General features: G+C 57.2%; 1 protein-coding gene across 1 annotated transcript; it reads left to right on the top strand.

Annotated features, from left to right (window-relative positions):
• Nucleotides 1-4,103: 4,103 nt before the first annotated feature.
• On the top strand, nt 4,104-17,770 carry LOC141250762 (protein kinase C alpha type-like; the record flags this gene model as incomplete). The annotated part of the gene is made up of 4 exons (XM_073670088.1): nt 4,104-4,148; nt 15,443-15,586; nt 17,425-17,598; nt 17,679-17,770. Coding segments are annotated over 4 exons (455 nt in total), but the record flags the coding sequence as incomplete, so codon positions are not given.
• Between the last annotated feature and the right edge of the window lie 806 nt (nt 17,771-18,576).

The following is an 18,576-nucleotide window of genomic DNA, read 5'->3' as shown; positions in this document are numbered from 1 at the left end:
TCCGCTCATACCTACAGCCAGACATCATACAGCCGCTCATACCTACAGCCAGACCTCATATAGCCGCTCATACATACAGCCAGACATCATACAGCCGCTCATAATATACAGCCAGACATCATACAACCGCTCATACATACAGCCAGACATCATACAGACGCTCATACCTACAGCCGCTCATACATACAGCCAGATATCATACAGCCGCTCACACCTACAGCCAGATATCATACAGCCGCTCATACCTACAGCCAGATATCATACAGCCGCTCATACCTACAGCCAGACGTCATACAGCCGCTCATACATACAGCCAGACGTCATACAGCCGCTCATACATACAGCCAGACATCATACAGCCGCTCATACCTACAGCCAGACATCATACATCCGCTCATACCTACAGCCAGACATCATACAGCCGCTCATACCTACAGCCAGATGTCATACAGCCGCTCGTACCTACAGCCAGATATCATTCAGCCGCTCGTACCTACAGCCAGACATCATACAGCCGCTCTTACATACAGTCAGATATCATACAGCCGCTCATACCTACAGCCAGACGTCATACAGCCGCTCATACATACAGCCAGACGTCATACAGCCGCTCATACATACAGCCAGACATCATACAGCCGCTCATACATACAGCCAGACATCATACAGCCGCTCATACCTACAGCCAGACATCATACATCCGCTCATACCTACAGCCAGACATCATACAGCCGCTCATACCTACAGCCAGATGTCATACAGCCGCTCGTACCTACAGCCAGATATCATTCAGCCGCTCGTACCTACAGCCAGACATCATACAGCCGCTCTTACATACAGTCAGATATCATACAGCCGCTCATACCTACAGCCAGATATCATACAGCCGCTCATACCTACAGCCAGATATCATTCAGCCGCTCATACCTACAGCCAGACATCATACAGCCGCTCATACCTACAGCCAGACATCATACAGCCGCTCTTGCATACAGTCAGATATCATACAGCCGCTCATACCTACAGTCAGATATCATACAGCCGCTCATACATACAGCCAGATATCATACAGCCGCTCATACATACAGCCAGATATCATACAGCCGCTCATACATACAGCCAGACATCATACAGCCGCTCATACATACAGCCAGACATCATACAGCCGCTCATACATACAGCCAGACATCATACAGACGCTCATACCTACAGCCAGACATCATACAGACGCTCATACTTACAGCCAGACATCATACAGCCGCTCATACATACAGCCAGACATCATACAGCCGCTCATACATACAGCCAGACATCATACAGCCGCTCATACATACAGCCAGACATCATACAGCCGCTCACACATACAGCCGCTCATACCTACAGCCAGATATCATACAGCTGCTCATACCTACAGCCAGACATCATACAGCTGCTCATACCTACAGCCAGATATCATTCAGCCGCTCATACCTACAGCCAGACATCATACAGCTACTCATACATACAGCCTGACATCATACAGCCGCTCATACCTACAGCCAGACATCATACAGCCGCTCATACCTACAGCCAGATATCATTCAGCCGCTCATACCTACAGCCAGATATCATACAGCCGCTCATACCTACAGCCAGATGTCATACAGCCGCTCGTACCTACAGCCAGATATCATTCAGCCGCTCGTACCTACAGCCAGACATCATACAGCCGCTCTTACATACAGTCAGATATCATACAGCCGCTCATACCTACAGCCAGATATCATACAGCCGCTCATACCTACAGCCAGATATCATTCAGCCGCTCATACCTACAGCCAGACATCATACAGCCGCTCATACCTACAGCCAGACATCATACAGCCGCTCTTGCATACAGTCAGATATCATACAGCCGCTCATACCTACAGTCAGATATCATACAGCCGCTCATACATACAGCCAGATATCATACAGCCGCTCATACATACAGCCAGATATCATACAGCCGCTCATACATACAGCCAGATATCATACAGCCGCTCATACATACAGCCAGACATCATACAGCCGCTCATACATACAGCCAGACATCATACAGACGCTCATACCTACAGCCAGACATCATACAGACGCTCATACTTACAGCCAGACATCATACAGCCGCTCATACATACAGCCAGACATCATACAGCCGCTCATACATACAGCCAGACATCATACAGCCGCTCATACATACAGCCAGACATCATACAGCCGCTCACACATACAGCCGCTCATACCTACAGCCAGATATCATACAGCTGCTCATACCTACAGCCAGACATCATACAGCTGCTCATACCTACAGCCAGATATCATTCAGCCGCTCATACCTACAGCCAGACATCATACAGCTACTCATACATTCAGCCTGACATCATACAGCCGCTCATACCTACAGCCAGATATCATTCAGCCGCTCATACCTACAGCCAGACATCATACAGCCGCTCATACCTACAGCCAGACATCATACAGCCGCTCTTGCATACAGTCAGATATCATACAGCCGCTCATACATACAGCCAGACGTTATACAGCCGCTCATACATACAGCCAGACGTCATACAGCCGCTCATACATACAGCCAGACATCATACAGCCGCTCATACATACAGCCAGACATCATACAGCCGCTCATACCTACAGCCAGACATCATACATCCGCTCATACCTACAGCCAGACATCATACAGCCGCTCATACCTACAGCCAGATGTCATACAGCCGCTCGTACCTACAGCCAGATATCATTCAGCCGCTCGTACCTACAGCCAGACATCATACAGCCGCTCTTACATACAGTCAGATATCATACAGCCGCTCATACCTACAGCCAGATATCATACAGCCGCTCATACCTACAGCCAGATATCATTCAGCCGCTCATACCTACAGCCAGACATCATACAGCCGCTCATACCTACAGCCAGACATCATACAGCCGCTCTTGCATACAGTCAGATATCATACAGCCGCTCATACCTACAGTCAGATATCATACAGCCGCTCATACATACAGCCAGATATCATACAGCCGCTCATACATACAGCCAGATATCATACAGCCGCTCATACATACAGCCAGACATCATACAGCCGCTCATACCTACAGCCAGACATCATACAGCCGCTCTTGCATACAGTCAGATATCATACAGCCGCTCATACATACAGCCAGACATCATACAGCCGCTCACACATACAGCCGCTCATACCTACAGCCAAATATCATACAGCTGCTCATACCTACAGCCAGACATCATACAGCTGCTCATACCTACAGCCAGATATCATTCAGCCGCTCATACCTACAGCCAGACATCATAGAGCTACTCATACATACAGCCGCTCATACATACAGCCAGATATCATACAGCCGCTCGTACCTACAGCCAGACATCATACAGCCGCTCATACCTACAGCCAGATATCATTCAGCCGCTCATACCTACAGCCAGATATCATACAGCCGCTCATACCTACAGCCAGACATCATACAGCCGCTCATACCTACAGCCAGACATCATACAGCCGCTCATACCTACAGCCAGACATCATACAGCCGCTCATACATGCAGTATCTTCCATAGCAGATCCCGTGCTGCAGTTCATTGAATCTATCACCAGAGGGGGTAAGTCCCCTCTTTATGGAGTCAGTGATTTCAGATGGTTTCTCTTCCTGTATGAAGGAGCCGCCATGATGATTATCCTCCCGCCGCCGTCATTATTAATGCTCCACAAATCTTCTCTTCTGTCTTCAGGCAAAAAAAACATCTAATTGAAGGAATTTTCCACCTTCAGACTCCATAGTTGATTGATTTGTGAGATCTCTGCAGGACGGCGGCTGATAGACGAGGCGCAGACCTGTATATAATGTATCCTGTATTATTACAGCCGGGGGGGCAGTGATAATTGACGCACACTGCACTGTTCTCACCATCAGTCTTCATATTTGGGGGCGCATTCATTATAGAGTTTGGGGGGCAGGATTTCCAGAGGTGACAGGTAAGGTTTGCTGTGTGCACTGTGTCACGCAGGTAGAGTTCTCCTTTAAGATGATCTCGGAGGAATAAAATCTAGATTCTCTCCCTATGGTTACAGGGCAAAAGGCCGGCGCAGGATAAGGTGCGTCCTAGCGATGGAAGTAAGATGGCTTGCATGCCTTCCAAATAACACGTCTGCTGTGACCCCCGACCCTTCTCTACGAGTGCTGCTGTGACCCTGAATGACCCCTTCCATACGAGTGCTGCTGTGACCCTGAATGACCCCTTCCATACGAGTGCTGCTGTGACCCTGAATGACCCCTTCCATACGAGTGCTGCTGTGACCCTGAATGACCCCTTCCATACGAGTGCTGCTGTGAACCTGAATGACCCCTTCCATATGAGTGCTGCTGTGACCCTCTGACCTTTTTTACTAGTGCTGCTGTGACCCTCGACCCTTTTTTACGAGTGCTGCTGTGACCCTCGGCCCTTTTTTACGAGTGCTGCTGTGACCCTCGGCCCTTTTTTACGAGTGCTGCTGTGACCCTCGGCCCTTTTTTACGAGTGCTGCTGTGACCCTCGGCCCTTTTTTTACGAGTGCTGCTGTGACCCTCGGCCCTTTTTTACGAGTGCTGCTGTGACCCTCGGCCCTTTTTTACGAGTGCTGCTGTGACCCTCGGTCCTTTTTACGAGTGCTGCTGTGACCCTCGGCCCTTTTTTACGAGTGCTGCTGTGACCCTCGGCCCTTTTTTACGAGTGCTGCTGTGACCCTCGGCCCTTTTTTACGAGTGCTGCTGTGACCCCTCGGCCCTTTTTTACGAGTGCTGCTGTGACCCTCGACCCTTTTTTACGAGTGCTGCTGTGACCCTCGACCCTTTTTTACGAGTGCTGCTGTGACCCTCGACCCTTTTTTACGAGTGCTGCTGTGACCCTCGACCCTTTTTTACGAGTGCTGCTGTGACCCTCGACCCTTTTTTACGAGTGCTGCTGTGACCCTCGACCCTTTTTTACGAGTGCTGCTGTGACCCTCGACCCTTTTTTACGAGTGCTGCTGTGACCCTCGACCCTTTTTTACGAGTCCTGCTGTGTACAGTTTTGGGCACCACATTTTAAAAAAGACATTGACAAACTGGAACAAGTTCAGAGAAGAGCGACCAGAATGGTGACTGGTCTGCAAACCATGTCCTATGAGGAACGGTTGCAGGATTTGGAAATGTTTAGTTTGCAAAAAAGAAGACTGAGAGGAGACTTAATAGCTGTCTACAAATATGTCAAGGGCTGTCACATTGTAGAAGGATCATCTTTATTCTCATTTGCACAAGGAAAGACTAGAAGCAATGGGATGAAACTAAATGGGAGGAGACACAGATTAGATATTAGAAAAAACTTTTTGACAGTTAGGGTGATTAATGAGTGGAACAGGCTGCCACGAGAGGTGGTGAGTTCCCCTTCAATGGACGTCTTCAAACAGAGGCTGGACAGACATCTGTCTGAGATGATCTAGTGAATCCTGCTTTGAGCAGGGGGTTGGACCAGATGACCCAGGAGGTCCCTTCCAACTCTATGATTCTATGATTCTATACCCTCGGCCCATTTTTTTTTTACAAGTGCTGCTGTGACCCTGAATGACCCTTTACTACGTGTGCTGCTGTGACCCCCGACCCTTCTGTAGGAGTGCTGCTGTGACCCCCGACCCTTCTGTACAAGTACTGCTGTGACCCTCGACCCATTTCTACGAGTGTTACTTGACTTTGAATGAACTTTCTCTACAAGTGCTGCTGTGAACCCCATTCCTTCTGTACGAGTGCTGCTGTGACTCCTGACCCTTCTCTACGAGTGCTGCTGTGACTCCTGACCCTTCTCTGAGTGCTGCTGTGACCCCCGACCCTTCTCTACGAGTGCTGCTGTGACCCCCGACCCTTCTGTATGTGTGCTGCTTTGACCCCCGACCCTTCTCTGCGAGTGCTGCTGTGACCCTGGACCCTTCTCTGCGAGTGCTGCTGTGACCCCGGACCCTTCTCTGCGAGTGCTGCTGTGACCCCGGACCCTTCTCTGCGAGTGCTGCTGTGACCCCCGACCCTTCTCTACGAGTGCTGCTGTGACCCCCGACCCTTCTCTACGAGTGCTGCTGTGACCCCCGACCCTTCTCTACGAGTTCTGCAGTGACCCTTTCCATACGAGTGCTGCTGTGACCCCCGACCCATTTCTACAAGTGTGACTGTGACCCTGAATGACTCTTCTGTACGACTGCTGCTGTGACCCCCTACCCTTCTGTACGAGTGCTGCTGTGACCCCCGACCCTTCTGTACGAGTGCTGCTGTGACCCCCGACCCTTCTCTACGAGTGCTGCTGTGACCCCCGACCCTTCTTTACGAGTGCTGCTGTGACCCCCGACCCTTCTCTACGAGTGCTGCTGTGACCCCCGACCCTTCTCTACGAGTGCTGCTGTGACCCCCCACCCTTCTCTACGAGTTTTGCTGTGACCCTGAATGACAGTTTCCATACAAGTGCTGCTGTGACCCCCCAACCCTTCTGTACGAGTGCTGCTGTGACTCCTGACCCTTCTCTACGAGTGCTGCTGTGACTCCTGACCCTTCTCTATGAGTGCTGCTGTGACCCCCGACCCTTCTCTACGAGTGCTGCTGTGACCCCCGACCCTTCTGTACGAGTGCTGCTTTGACCCCCGACCCTTCTGTACGAGTGCTGCTGTGACCCCGGACCCTTCTCTACGAGTGCTGCTGTGACCCCGGACCCTTCTCTGCGAGTGCTGCTGTGACCCCGGACCCTTCTCTGCGAGTGCTGCTGTGACCCCCGACCCTTCTCTGTGAGTGCTGCTGTGACCCCCGACCCTTCTCTACGAGTGCTGCTGTGACCCCCGACCCTTCTCTACGAGTGCTGCTGTGACCCCCGACCCTTCTCTACGAGTGCTGCTGTGACCCCCGACCCTTCTGTACGAGTGCTGCTTTGACCCCCGACCCTTCTGTACGAGTGCTGCTGTGACCCCGGACCCTTCTCTGCGAGTGCTGCTGTGACCCCGGACCCTTCTCTGCGAGTGCTGCTGTGACCCCGGACCCTTCTCTGCGAGTGCTGCTGTGACCCCGACCCTTCTCTACGAGTGCTGCTGTGACCCCCGACCCTTCTCTACGAGTTCTGCAGTGACCCTTTCCATACGAGTGCTGCTGTGACCCCCGACCCATTTCTACAAGTGTGACTGTGACCCTGAATGACTCTTCTGTACGACTGCTGCTGTGACCCCCTACCCTTCTGTAGAAGTGCTGCTGTGACCCCCGACCCTTCTGTACGAGTGCTGCTGTGACCCCCGACCTTTCTCTACGAGTGCTGCTGTGACCCCCGACCCTTCTTTACGAGTGCTGCTGTGACCCCCGACCCTTCTCTACGAGTGCTGCTGTGACCCCCGACCCTTCTCTACGAGTGCTGCTGTGACCCCCGACCCTTCTCTACGAGTGCTGCTGTGACCCCCGACCCTTCTCTACGAGTTTTGCTGTGACTCTGAATGACAGTTTCCATACAAGTGCTGCTGTGACCCCCCAACCCTTCTGTACGAGTGCTGCTGTGACTCCTGACCCTTCTCTACGAGTGCTGCTGTGACTCCTGACCCTTCTCTATGAGTGCTGCTGTGACCCCCGACCCTTCTCTACGAGTGCTGCTGTGACCCCCGACCCTTCTGTACGAGTGCTGCTTTGACCCCCGACCCTTCTGTACGAGTGCTGCTGTGACCCCGGACCCTTCTCTACGAGTGCTGCTGTGACCCCGGACCCTTCTCTGCGAGTGCTGCTGTGACCCCGGACCCTTCTCTGCGAGTGCTGCTGTGACCCCGGACCCTTCTCTGCGAGTGCTGCTGTGACCCCCGACCCTTCTCTACGAGTGCTGCTGTGACCCCCCCACCCTTCTCTACGAGTGCTGCTGTGACCCCCCACCCTTCTCTACGAGTGCTGCTGTGACCCCCGACCCTTCTCTACGAATTCTGCAGTGACCCTTTCCATGCGAGTGCTGCTGTGACCCCCGACCTATTTCTACAAGTGTGACTGTGACCCTGAATGACTCTTCTGTACGACTGCTGCTGTGACCCCCTACCCTTCTGTAGAAGTGCTGCTGTGACCCCCGACCCTTCTTTACGAGTGCTGCTGTGACCCTGAAATGACTCTTCTCTACGAGTTCTGCAGTGACCCTTTCCATACGAGTGCTGCTGTGACCCCCGACCCATTTCTACAAGTGTGACTGTGACCCTGAATGACTCTTCTGTATGACTGCTGCTGTGACCCCCTACCCTTCTGTAGAAGTGCTGCTGTGACCCCCGACCCTTCTTTACGAGTGCTGCTGTGACCCCGGACCCTTCTCTACGAGTGCTGCTGTGACCCCGGACCCTTCTCTGCGAGTGCTGCTGTGACCCCGGACCCTTCTCTGCGAGTGCTGCTGTGACCCCGGACCCTTCTCTGCGAGTGCTGCTGTGACCCCCGACCCTTCTCTACGAGTGCTGCTGTGACCCCCCCACCCTTCTCTACGAGTGCTGCTGTGACCCCCCACCCTTCTCTACGAGTGCTGCTGTGACCCCCGACCCTTCTCTACGAATTCTGCAGTGACCCTTTCCATGCGAGTGCTGCTGTGACCCCCGACCTATTTCTACAAGTGTGACTGTGACCCTGAATGACTCTTCTGTACGACTGCTGCTGTGACCCCCTACCCTTCTGTAGAAGTGCTGCTGTGACCCCCGACCCTTCTGTACGAGTGCTGCTGTGACCCCCGACCCTTCTCTACGAGTGCTGCTGTGACCCCCCGACCCTTCTTTACGAGTGCTGCTGTGACCCCTGACCCTTCTCTACGAGTGCTGCTGTGACCCCCGACCCTTCTCTACGAGTTTTGCTGTGACCCTGAATGACAGTTTCCATACAAGTGCTGCTGTGACCCTGAATGATCCTTCTCTACGAGTGCTGCTGTGACCCCCGACCCTACTCTACAAGTTTTGCTGTGACCCTGAATGACCATTTCCTTTCAGTGCTGCTGTGACCCCGACCCTTCTCTACGACTTTTGCTGTATCCCCCGACCCTTCTGTACGAGTTTTGCTGTGACCCTGAATGACCCTTTCCATACGAGAGCTGCTGTGACCCTCGGCCCTTTTTTTACGAGTGCTGCTGTGACCCTGAAATGACTCTTCTCTACGAGTTCTGCAGTGACCCTTTCCATACGAGTGCTGCTGTGACCCCCGACCCATTTCTACAAGTGTGACTGTGACCCTGAATGACTCTTCTGTATGACTGCTGCTGTGACCCCCTACCCTTCTGTAGAAGTGCTGCTGTGACCCCCGACCCTTCTGTACGAGTGCTGCTGTGACCCCCGACCTTTCTCTACGAGTGCTGCTGTGACCCCCGACCCTTCTTTACGAGTGCTGCTGTGACCCCCGACCCTTCTTTACGAGTGCTGCTGTGACCCCCGACCCTTCTCTACGAGTGCTGCTGTGACCCCCGACCCTTCTCTACGAGTGCTGCTGTGACCCCCGACCCTTCTCTACGAGTTTTGCTGTGACCCTGAATGACAGTTTCCATACAAGTGCTGCTGTGACCCCCCAACCCTTCTGTACGAGTGCTGATGTGACTCCTGACCCTTCTCTACGAGTGCTGCTGTGACTCCTGACCCTTCTCTATGAGTGCTGCTGTGACCCCCTACCCTTCTCTACGAGTGCTGCTGTGACCCCCGACCCTTCTGTACGAGTGCTGCTTTGACCCCCGACCCTTCTGTACGAGTGCTGCTGTGACCCCGGACCCTTCTCTACGAGTGCTGCTGTGACCCCGGACCCTTCTCTGCGAGTGCTGCTGTGACCCCGGACCCTTCTCTGCGAGTGCTGCTGTGACCCCCGACCCTTCTCTACGAGTGCTGCTGTGACCCCCCACCCTTCTCTATGAGTGCTGCTGTGACCCCCCACCCTTCTCTACGAGTGCTGCTGTGACCCCCGACCCTTCTGTACGAGTGCTGCTTTGACCCCCGACCCTTCTGTACGAGTGCTGCTGTGACCCCGGACCCTTCTCTACGAGTGCTGCTGTGACCCCGGACCCTTCTCTGCGAGTGCTGCTGTGACCCCGGACCCTTCTCTGCGAGTGCTGCTGTGACCCCCGACCCTTCTCTACGAGTGCTGCTGTGACCCCCCACCCTTCTCTATGAGTGCTGCTGTGACCCCCGACCCTTCTCTACGAGTTCTGCAGTGACCCTTTCCATACGAGTGCTGCTGTGACCCCGACCCATTTCTACAAGTGTGACTGTGACCCTGAATGACTCTTCTGTACGACTGCTGCTGTGACCCCCTACCCTTCTGTAGAAGTGCTGCTGTGACCCCCGACCCTTCTGTACGAGTGCTGCTGTGACCCCCGACCCTTCTCTACGAGTGCTGCTGTGACCCCCGACCCTTCTTTACGAGTGCTGCTGTGACCCCCGACCCTTCTCTACGAGTGCTGCTGTGACCCCCGACCCTTCTCTACGAGTTTTGCTGTGACCCTGAATGACAGTTTCCATACAAGTGCTGCTGTGACCCTGAATGATCCTTCTCTACGAGTGCTGCTGTGACCCCCGACCCTACTCTACAAGTTTTGCTGTGACCCTGAATGACCATTTCCTTTCAGTGCTGCTGTGACCCCGACCCTTCTCTACGACTTTTGCTGTATCCCCCGACCCTTCTGTACGAGTTTTGCTGTGACCCTGAATGACCCTTTCCATACGAGAGCTGCTGTGACCCTCGGCCCTTTTTTTACGAGTGCTGCTGTGACCCTGAAATGACTCTTCTCTACGAGTTCTGCAGTGACCCTTTCCATACGAGTGCTGCTGTGACCCCCGACCCATTTCTACAAGTGTGACTGTGACCCTGAATGACTCTTCTGTATGACTGCTGCTGTGACCCCCTACCCTTCTGTAGAAGTGCTGCTGTGACCCCCGACCCTTCTTTACGAGTGCTGCTGTGACCCCTGACCCTTCTCTACGAGTGCTGCTGTGACCCCCGACCCTTCTCTATGAGTTTTGCTGTGACCCTGAATGACAGTTTCCATACAAGTGCTGCTGTGACCCTGAATGATCCTTCTCTACGAGTGCTGCTGTGACCCCCGACCCTACTCTACAAGTTTTGCTGTGACCCTGAATGACCATTTCCTTTCAGTGCTGCTGTGACCCCGACCCTTCTCTACGACTTTTGCTGTATCCCCCGACCCTTCTGTACGAGTTTTGCTGTGACCCTGAATGACCCTTTCCATACGAGAGCTGCTGTGACCCTCGGCCCTTTTTTTACGAGTGCTTCTGTGACCCTGAAATGACTCTTCTCTACGAGTGCTGCTGTGACCCCTGACCCTTCTCTACGAGTTTTGCTGTGACCCTGAATGACCCTTTCCTTTCAGTGCTGCTGTGACCCTCGGCCCTTTTTTACGAGTGCTGCTGTGACCCTCGGCCCTTTTTTTAGGAGTGCTGCTGTGACCCTCGGGCCTTTTTTACGAGTGCTGCTGTGACCCTCGGCCCTTTTTTACGAGTGCTGCTGTGACCCTCGGCCCTTTTTTACGAGTGCTGCTGTGACCCTCGGCCCTTTTTTACGAGTGCTGCTGTGACCCTCGGCCCTTTTTTACGAGTGCTGCTGTGACCCTCAGACCTTTTTTTTACGAGTGCTGCTGTGACCCTCAGAACTTTTTTTTACGAGTGCTGCTCTTCTGCTTGCCGTAGCCGCCATAGATGAGGCTGATCTTAAAGAGAACTTGCTCCAGGAATATCCTGTGTATTGATTAACCCCTGAAGTCCCATTCTGGGGTCAGATTCTCTTTAAGGGTCACCTCACAGTAAGACGTGAAGATTGGTGTGTCCAGATGTGGGAGGAGTCCGGCAGACAGGTGCCGCCCCCATACCCTGCTTTCAGGTTGTCAGACCTGTTGTCAGGGGGATTCTCCATGGTGGAGACCTCCGCACTTTCCACCGCTCAGTATAACCGGCCGCTCGCATGTATAACACGACTCCGCTTCCGGCAAAGGATAGTAATGGCTGCTGACAACTAACAGCTATTGAGGCGTTGTCAGCCCGCGTGCCCAGCTGCATAACTCTCCTGACCTGATGGTTTGTTACAATGTATCAGTGCCTGGATTACATCGATCGATACATTGGAGCAGCCTTTTTACTCACAACCTACGGGTTTTCTTATACTTTATTACCCTCCTTCGGGTGGCCGCTAACAGAGAGCAATAGACCAAGTAGTCTCCACTGTATTGTGTTATTCTATGTTTCCTCCACTCGGGGGCAGCAGAGAGTGGAGGAGAGGAGAGCACTGTTCCTAATACTCTTCCTTCAGGCAGCGGGCACAAGGGGGCAGCAGAGGGCCTGCAGTACAGATAGTGAGGCTGCGGGCACTAGGGGGCAGCAGAGGTCCTGCAGTACAGATAGAGAGGCTGCGGGCACTAGGGGGCAGCAGAGGTCCTGCAGTACAGATAGAGAGGCCGAGGGCACTAGGGGGCAGCAGAGGTCCTGCAGTACAGATAGAGAGGCCGAGGGCACTAGGGGGCAGCAGAGGTCCTGCAGTACAGATAGGGAGGCAGCGGGGACTAGGGGGCAGCAGAGGTCCTGCAATACAGATAGTGGGCACTAGGGGGCAGCAGAGGTCCTGCAGTACAGATAGAGGGGCTGCGGGCACTAGGGGGCAGCAGAGGTCCTGCAGTACAGATTGAGAGGCTGCGGGCACTAGGGGGCAGCAGAGGTCCTGCAGTACAGATGGGCTGCGGGCACTAGGGGGCAGCAGAGGTCCTGCAGTACAGTTGAGAGGCCGAGGGCACTAGGGGGCAGCAGAGGTCCTGCAGCACAGATAGGGAGGCAGCGGGCACTAGGGGGCAGCAGAGGTCCTGCAGTACAGATAGAGAGACAGCGGGCACTAAGGGGCAGCAGAGGTCCTGCAGTACAGATAGAGAGGCCGCGGGCACTAGGGGGCAGCAGAGGTCCTGCAATACAGATAGAGAGGTCGAGGGCACTAGGGGGCAGCAGAGGTCCTGCAGTACAGATAGAGAGGTCGAGGGCACTAGGGGGCAGCAGAGGTCCTGCAGTACAGATAGAGAGACTGCGGGCACTAGGGGGCAGCAGAGGTCCTGCAGTACAGATGGAGAGGCTGCAGGCACTAGGGGGCAGCAGAGGTCCTGCAGTACAGATAGAGAGGCTGCGGGCACTAGGGGGCAGCAGAGGTCATGCATTAGGCAATGGGCACTAGGGGGCAGCAGAGGTCCTGCAGTACAGATAGAGGGGCTGTGGGCACTAGGGGGCAGCAGAGGTTCTGCAGTACAGATAGGGAGGCAGCGGGCACTAGGGGGCAGCAGAGGTCCTGCAGTACAGATAGAGAGACAGCGGGCACTAGGGGGCAGCAGAGGTCCTGCAGTACAGATAGAGAGGCCGCGGGCACTAGGGGGCAGCAGAGGTCCTGCAGTACAGATAGAGAGACTGCGGGCACTAGGGGGCAGCAGAGGTCCTGCAGTACAGATAGAGAGGCTGCGGGCACTAGGGGGCAGCAGAGGTCCTGCAGTACAGATAGAGAGGCTGCGGGCACTAGGGGGCAGCAGAGGTCCTGCAGTACAGATAGAGAGGCTGCGGGCACTAGGGGGCAGCAGAGGTCCTGCAGTACAGATAGAGAGGCTGCGGGCACTAGGGGGCAGCAGAGGTCATGCATTAGGCAATGGGCACTAGGGGGCAGCAGAGGTCCTGCAGTACAGATAGAGAGACAGCGGGCACTAGGGGGCAGCAGAGGTCCTGCAGTACAGATAGAGAGGCTGCGGGCACTAGGGGGCTGCAGAGGTCCTGCAGTACAGATAAAGAGGCTGCGGGCACGAGGGGGCAGCAGAGGTCCTGCAGTACAGATAGAGAGGCTGCTGGCACTAGGGGGCAGCAGAGGTCCTGCAGTACAGATAGAGAGGCTGCGGGCACTAGGGGGCTGCAGAGGTCCTGCAGTACAGATAGAGAGGCTGCGGGCACAAGGGGGCAGCAGAGGTCCTGCAGTACAGATAGAGAGGCTGCGGGCACTAGGGGGCAGCAGAGGTCCTGCAGTACAGATAGAGAGACAGCGGGCACTAGGGGGCAGCAGAGGTCCTGCAGTACAGATAGAGAGGCCGCGGGCACTAGGGGGCAGCAGAGGTCCTGCAATACAGATAGAGAGGCCGCGGGCACTAGGGGGCAGCAGAGGTCCTGCAGTACAGATAGAGAGGCTGCGGGCACTAGGGGGCAGCAGAGGTCCTGCAGTACAGATAGAGGGGCAGCAGAGGTCCTGCAGTACAGATAGAGAGGCCGAGGACACTAGGGGTCAGCTGAGGTCCTGCAGTACAGATGGAGAGGCAGTGGGCACTAGGGGTCAGCAGAGGTCCTGCAGTACAGATGGAGAGGCAGTGGGCACTAGGGGGCAGCAGAGGTCCTGCAGTACAGATAGAGAGGCCGAGGGCACTAGGGGGCAGCAGAGGTCCTGCAGTACAGATAGAGAGGCCGCGGGCACTAGGGGGCAGCAGAGGTCCTACAGTACAGATAGAGAGGCCGAGGGCACTAGGGGGCAGCAGAGGTCCTGCAGTACAGATAGAGAGGCCGCGGGCACTAGGGGGCAGCAGAGGTCCTGCAGTACAGATAGAGAGGTCGAGGGCACTAGGGGGCAGCAGAGGTCCTGCAGTACAGATAGAGAGATTGCGGGCACTAGGGGGCAGCAGAGGTCCTGCAATACAGATAGAGGGGCAGCAGAGGTCCTGCAGTACAGATAGAGAGGCCGAGGGCACTAGGGGTCAGCAGAGGTCCTGCAGTACAGATAGAGAGGCCGCGGGCACTAGGGGGCAGCAGAGGTCCTTCAGTACAGATAGAGAGGCACTAGGGGGCAGCAGAGGTCCTGCATTAGGCAGCGGGCACTAGATGGCGTGGTACTGTCTTTCACCCCCATGAGCTGCCTGTAGACGGTGTTTGTATATGGCTGGTGCACGTGGCGTCTTGTTCTCCGCAGGAGGCAGAGGATGTCTCCGAGCCCTCAGTTATTACTCCTGTCACCCGGGCAGGATTCTGTTCCTCCTTCTGCCTGACTTTCCTGATATAATGAGAGATTTCCGCAGCCATGTTTCCTCCAGCCGCTCTTAACCCCATCACAGCCAGCTCGCAGAACACCTTCCCACCAATAGGGGGAGCCGCTGTTTACACGTGTCCATTCACCGGCCACTTCAGGGTTAAATATAAGATGGCGGAGCTGTGGTCATGTGATCGGGAAGGTCAGCGGTAACAACTACTAAACTGCATGGGGGGCTCAGTGCATGGATGCGATGGGGGCACAGGGCTTCTGCTGATTGATGGGGCAGCACCTTGTGGTGGGGTTCCCCCGGCTCCAGGAATGCTTGTATGAGCCCCCCACACAGATGATGGCAGTGCCGCCGCTCCCGCTGATGCTTTGTCTCTTTTTTTTCCAGAAAGCCAAACTGGGTCCCGCGGGAAACAAGGTGATCAGCCCGGCCGAGGAGCGCAAGCCGTACGTCCCCTCCAATAACGTCGACAGCGTCAAACTCACCGACTTCACCTTCCTCATGGTGCTCGGCAAGGGGAGCTTCGGAAAGGTGCGGAGCATACCCGGGGGGCGGGGAGGTAACCCGAGGGGGCGGGGGAGGTAACCCAGGGGGCAGGGGAGGTAACCCGAGGGGGCGGGGAGGTAACCCGGTGGGCGGGGAGGTAACCCGAGGGGGAGGGGGAGGTAACCCAGGGGGCGGGGAGGTAACCCGGTGGGCAGGGGAGGTAACCCAGGGGGCAGGGGAGGTAACCCGAGGGGCAGGGAGGTAACCCGAGGGGGAGGGGGAGGTAACCCAGGGGGCGGGGAGGTAACCCGGTGGGCGGGGAGGTAACCCGAGGGGGCGGGGGAGGTAACCCAGGGGGCAGGGGAGGTAACCCGAGGGGCAGGGAGGTAACCCGAGGGGGAGGGGGAGGTAACCCAGGGGGCGGGGAGGTAACCCGGTGGGCGGGGAGGTAACCCGAGGGGGCGGGGGAGGTAACCCAGGGGGCAGGGGAGGTAACCCAGGGGGCAGGGGAGGTAACCCGAGGGGGAGGGGGAGGTAACCCAGGGGGCAGGGGAGGTAACCCGAGGGGCAGGGAGGTAACCCGAGGGGGAGGGGGAGGTAACCGGAGGGGGAGGTAACCCAGGGGGCGGGGAGGTAACCCGAGGGGGCGGCAGAGGTAACCCGGGGGGCGGGGAGGTAACCCGGGGGGCGGGGAGGTAACCCGAGGGGGCGGCGGAGGTAACCCGAGGGGGCGGCGGAGGTAACCCGAGGGGCGGGGAGGTAACCCGGGGGGCGGGGAGGTAACCCGAGGGGGCGGCGGAGGTAACCCGAGGGGGCGGCGGAGGTAACCCGAGGGGGCGGCGGAGGTAACCCGAGGGGGCGGCGGAGGTAACCCGAGGGGGCGGCGGAGGTAACCCGAGGGGGCGGCGGAGGTAACCCGGGGGGGCGGGGAATTATCCCGGGGGGAGCGGGGGAGGTTACCCGGGGGGGCGGGGGAGGTTACTCGGGGTCGGGGGAGGTTACTCGAGGGGGCGAGGGAGGTAACCCGAGGGGGCTGGGGAGGTTGCCCAGGGGTGGGGGAGGTTGCCCAGGGGTGGGGGAGGTTCCCCAGGGGCGGGGGAGGTTGCCCAGGGGCGGGGGAGGTTGCCCAGGGGCGAGGGAGGTTACCCAGGGGCATGGGAGGTTACCCAGGGGCATGGGAGGTTACCCAGGGGCATGGGAGGTTACCCAGGGGCATGGGAGGTAACTAAGAAGCGAGGGAGGTTAACCAGGGGTGGGGGAGGTTGCCCGGGGGAGGTTACCCAGGGGCGGGGGAGGTTGCCCAGGGGCGGGGGAGGTTGCCCAGGGGCGGGGGAGGTTACCCAGGGGCATGGGAGGTTACCCAGGGGCATGGGAGGTAACTAAGAAGCGAGGGAGGTTAACCAGAGGTGGGGGAGGTTGCCCGGGGGAGGGTACCCAGGGGAGGGGGAGGTTACCCAGGGGCGGGGGAGGTTACCCAGGGGCGGGGGAGGTTACCCAGGGGCGGGGAGGTAACTAAGGGGCAAGGGAGGTTAACCAGGGGCTGGGAAGTTACCCAGGTGCGGGGGAGGTTACCCAGGGGCGGGGGAGGTAACTAAGGGGCGAGGAAGTTACTCAGGAGTGAGGGAGGTTACCCGGGTGCGGGGGAGGTTACCCAGGGGCAGGGGAGGTAACTAAGGGGCGGGGAAGTTACTCAGGAGTGAGGGAGGTTACCCGGGGGAGGTAACTCGGGGGCGGGGTCAGCTACCTAAGATGTGGGATGTGTGATCCTCCTATAAGGGGTGGTGATGGATTTTAGGTGGTCGGATGAACATGTCGGCTGCATTGTGCCACGAGTGTTGACCCTGTGTATTGGGGTCTTGTGACGAGCCCCCTATTCTTCACAGGTGATGTTAGCGGAGAGAAAGGGAACGGACGAGCTTTACGCCATCAAGATCCTGAAGAAGGACGTGGTGATCCAGGACGACGACGTGGAGTGCACCATGGTGGAGAAGCGGGTGCTGGCGCTGCTGGACAAGCCGCCCTTCCTCACCCTGCTGCACTCCTGCTTCCAGACTGTGGTAAGGGGCGGACGGTGGGCACGGGGGGCGGACGGCGGGGGCAGCGGCCGCGGTCTCTCACGCTCTCCGCTCTGTCCTAGGACCGGCTGTACTTCGTCATGGAGTACGTGAACGGAGGAGACCTGATGTATCACATCCAGCAAGTGGGGAAGTTCAAGGAGCCGCAGGCGGTGTAAGTCCGGGGCCACAGATCTGCGCAGCGGTGCAAGTCCGGGGCCACAGCGGTGCAAGTCCGGGGCCACAGATCTGCGCAGCGGTGCAAGTCCGGGGCCACAGATCTGCCTCCCCCCCCTCACTGAACGTCGACCTGTCCTCCCCCCCTCACTGAACGCCGGCCCGTCCTCCCCCCTCACTGAGCGCCGGCCCGTCCTCCTCCCCTCACTGAACGCCGACCCGTCCTCCCCCCTCACTGAACGCCAGCCCGTCCTCCCCCCCCTCACTGAGCGCCGGCCCGTCCTCCCTCCCTCACTGAGCGCCGGCCCGTCCTCCCTCCCTCACTGAGCGCCGGCCCCGTCCTCCCTCCCTCACTGAGCGCCGGCCCGTCCTCCCCCCTCACTGAGCGCCGGCCCGTCCCCCCCCCTCACTGAACGCCGACCCGTCCCCCCCCCTCACTGAACGCCGACCCGTCCCCCCCCCCCTCACTGAACGCCTACCCGTCCTCCCCCCCTCACTGAGCGCCAGCCCGTCCTCCCCCCCTCACTGAGCGCCGGCCCGTCCTCCCTCCTCACTGAGCGCCGGCCCGTCCCTCCCCCCTCACTGAGCGCCGGCCCGTCCTCCCTCCCTCACTGAGCGCCGGCCCGTCCTCCCCCCTCACTGAGCGCCGGCCCGTCCTCCCCCCTCACTGAGCGCCGGCCCGTCCTCCCTCCCTCACTGAGCGCCGGCCCGTCTCCTCCCTCACTGAGCGCCGGCCCGTCCTCCCTCCCTCACTGAGCGCCGGCCCGTCCTCCCTCCCTCACTGAGCGCCGGCCCGTCTCCCTA

Source organism: Phyllobates terribilis, unplaced genomic scaffold (genome assembly GCF_046119375.1).
Source record: "Phyllobates terribilis strain yellow unplaced genomic scaffold, ASM4611937v1 Scaffold_6107__1_contigs__length_46840, whole genome shotgun sequence".
Lineage (NCBI taxonomy): Eukaryota > Metazoa > Chordata > Amphibia > Anura > Dendrobatidae > Phyllobates > Phyllobates terribilis.
Note: the sequence above shows the minus strand (reverse complement) of the source record. Positions and strands in the feature narration are given on the sequence as shown.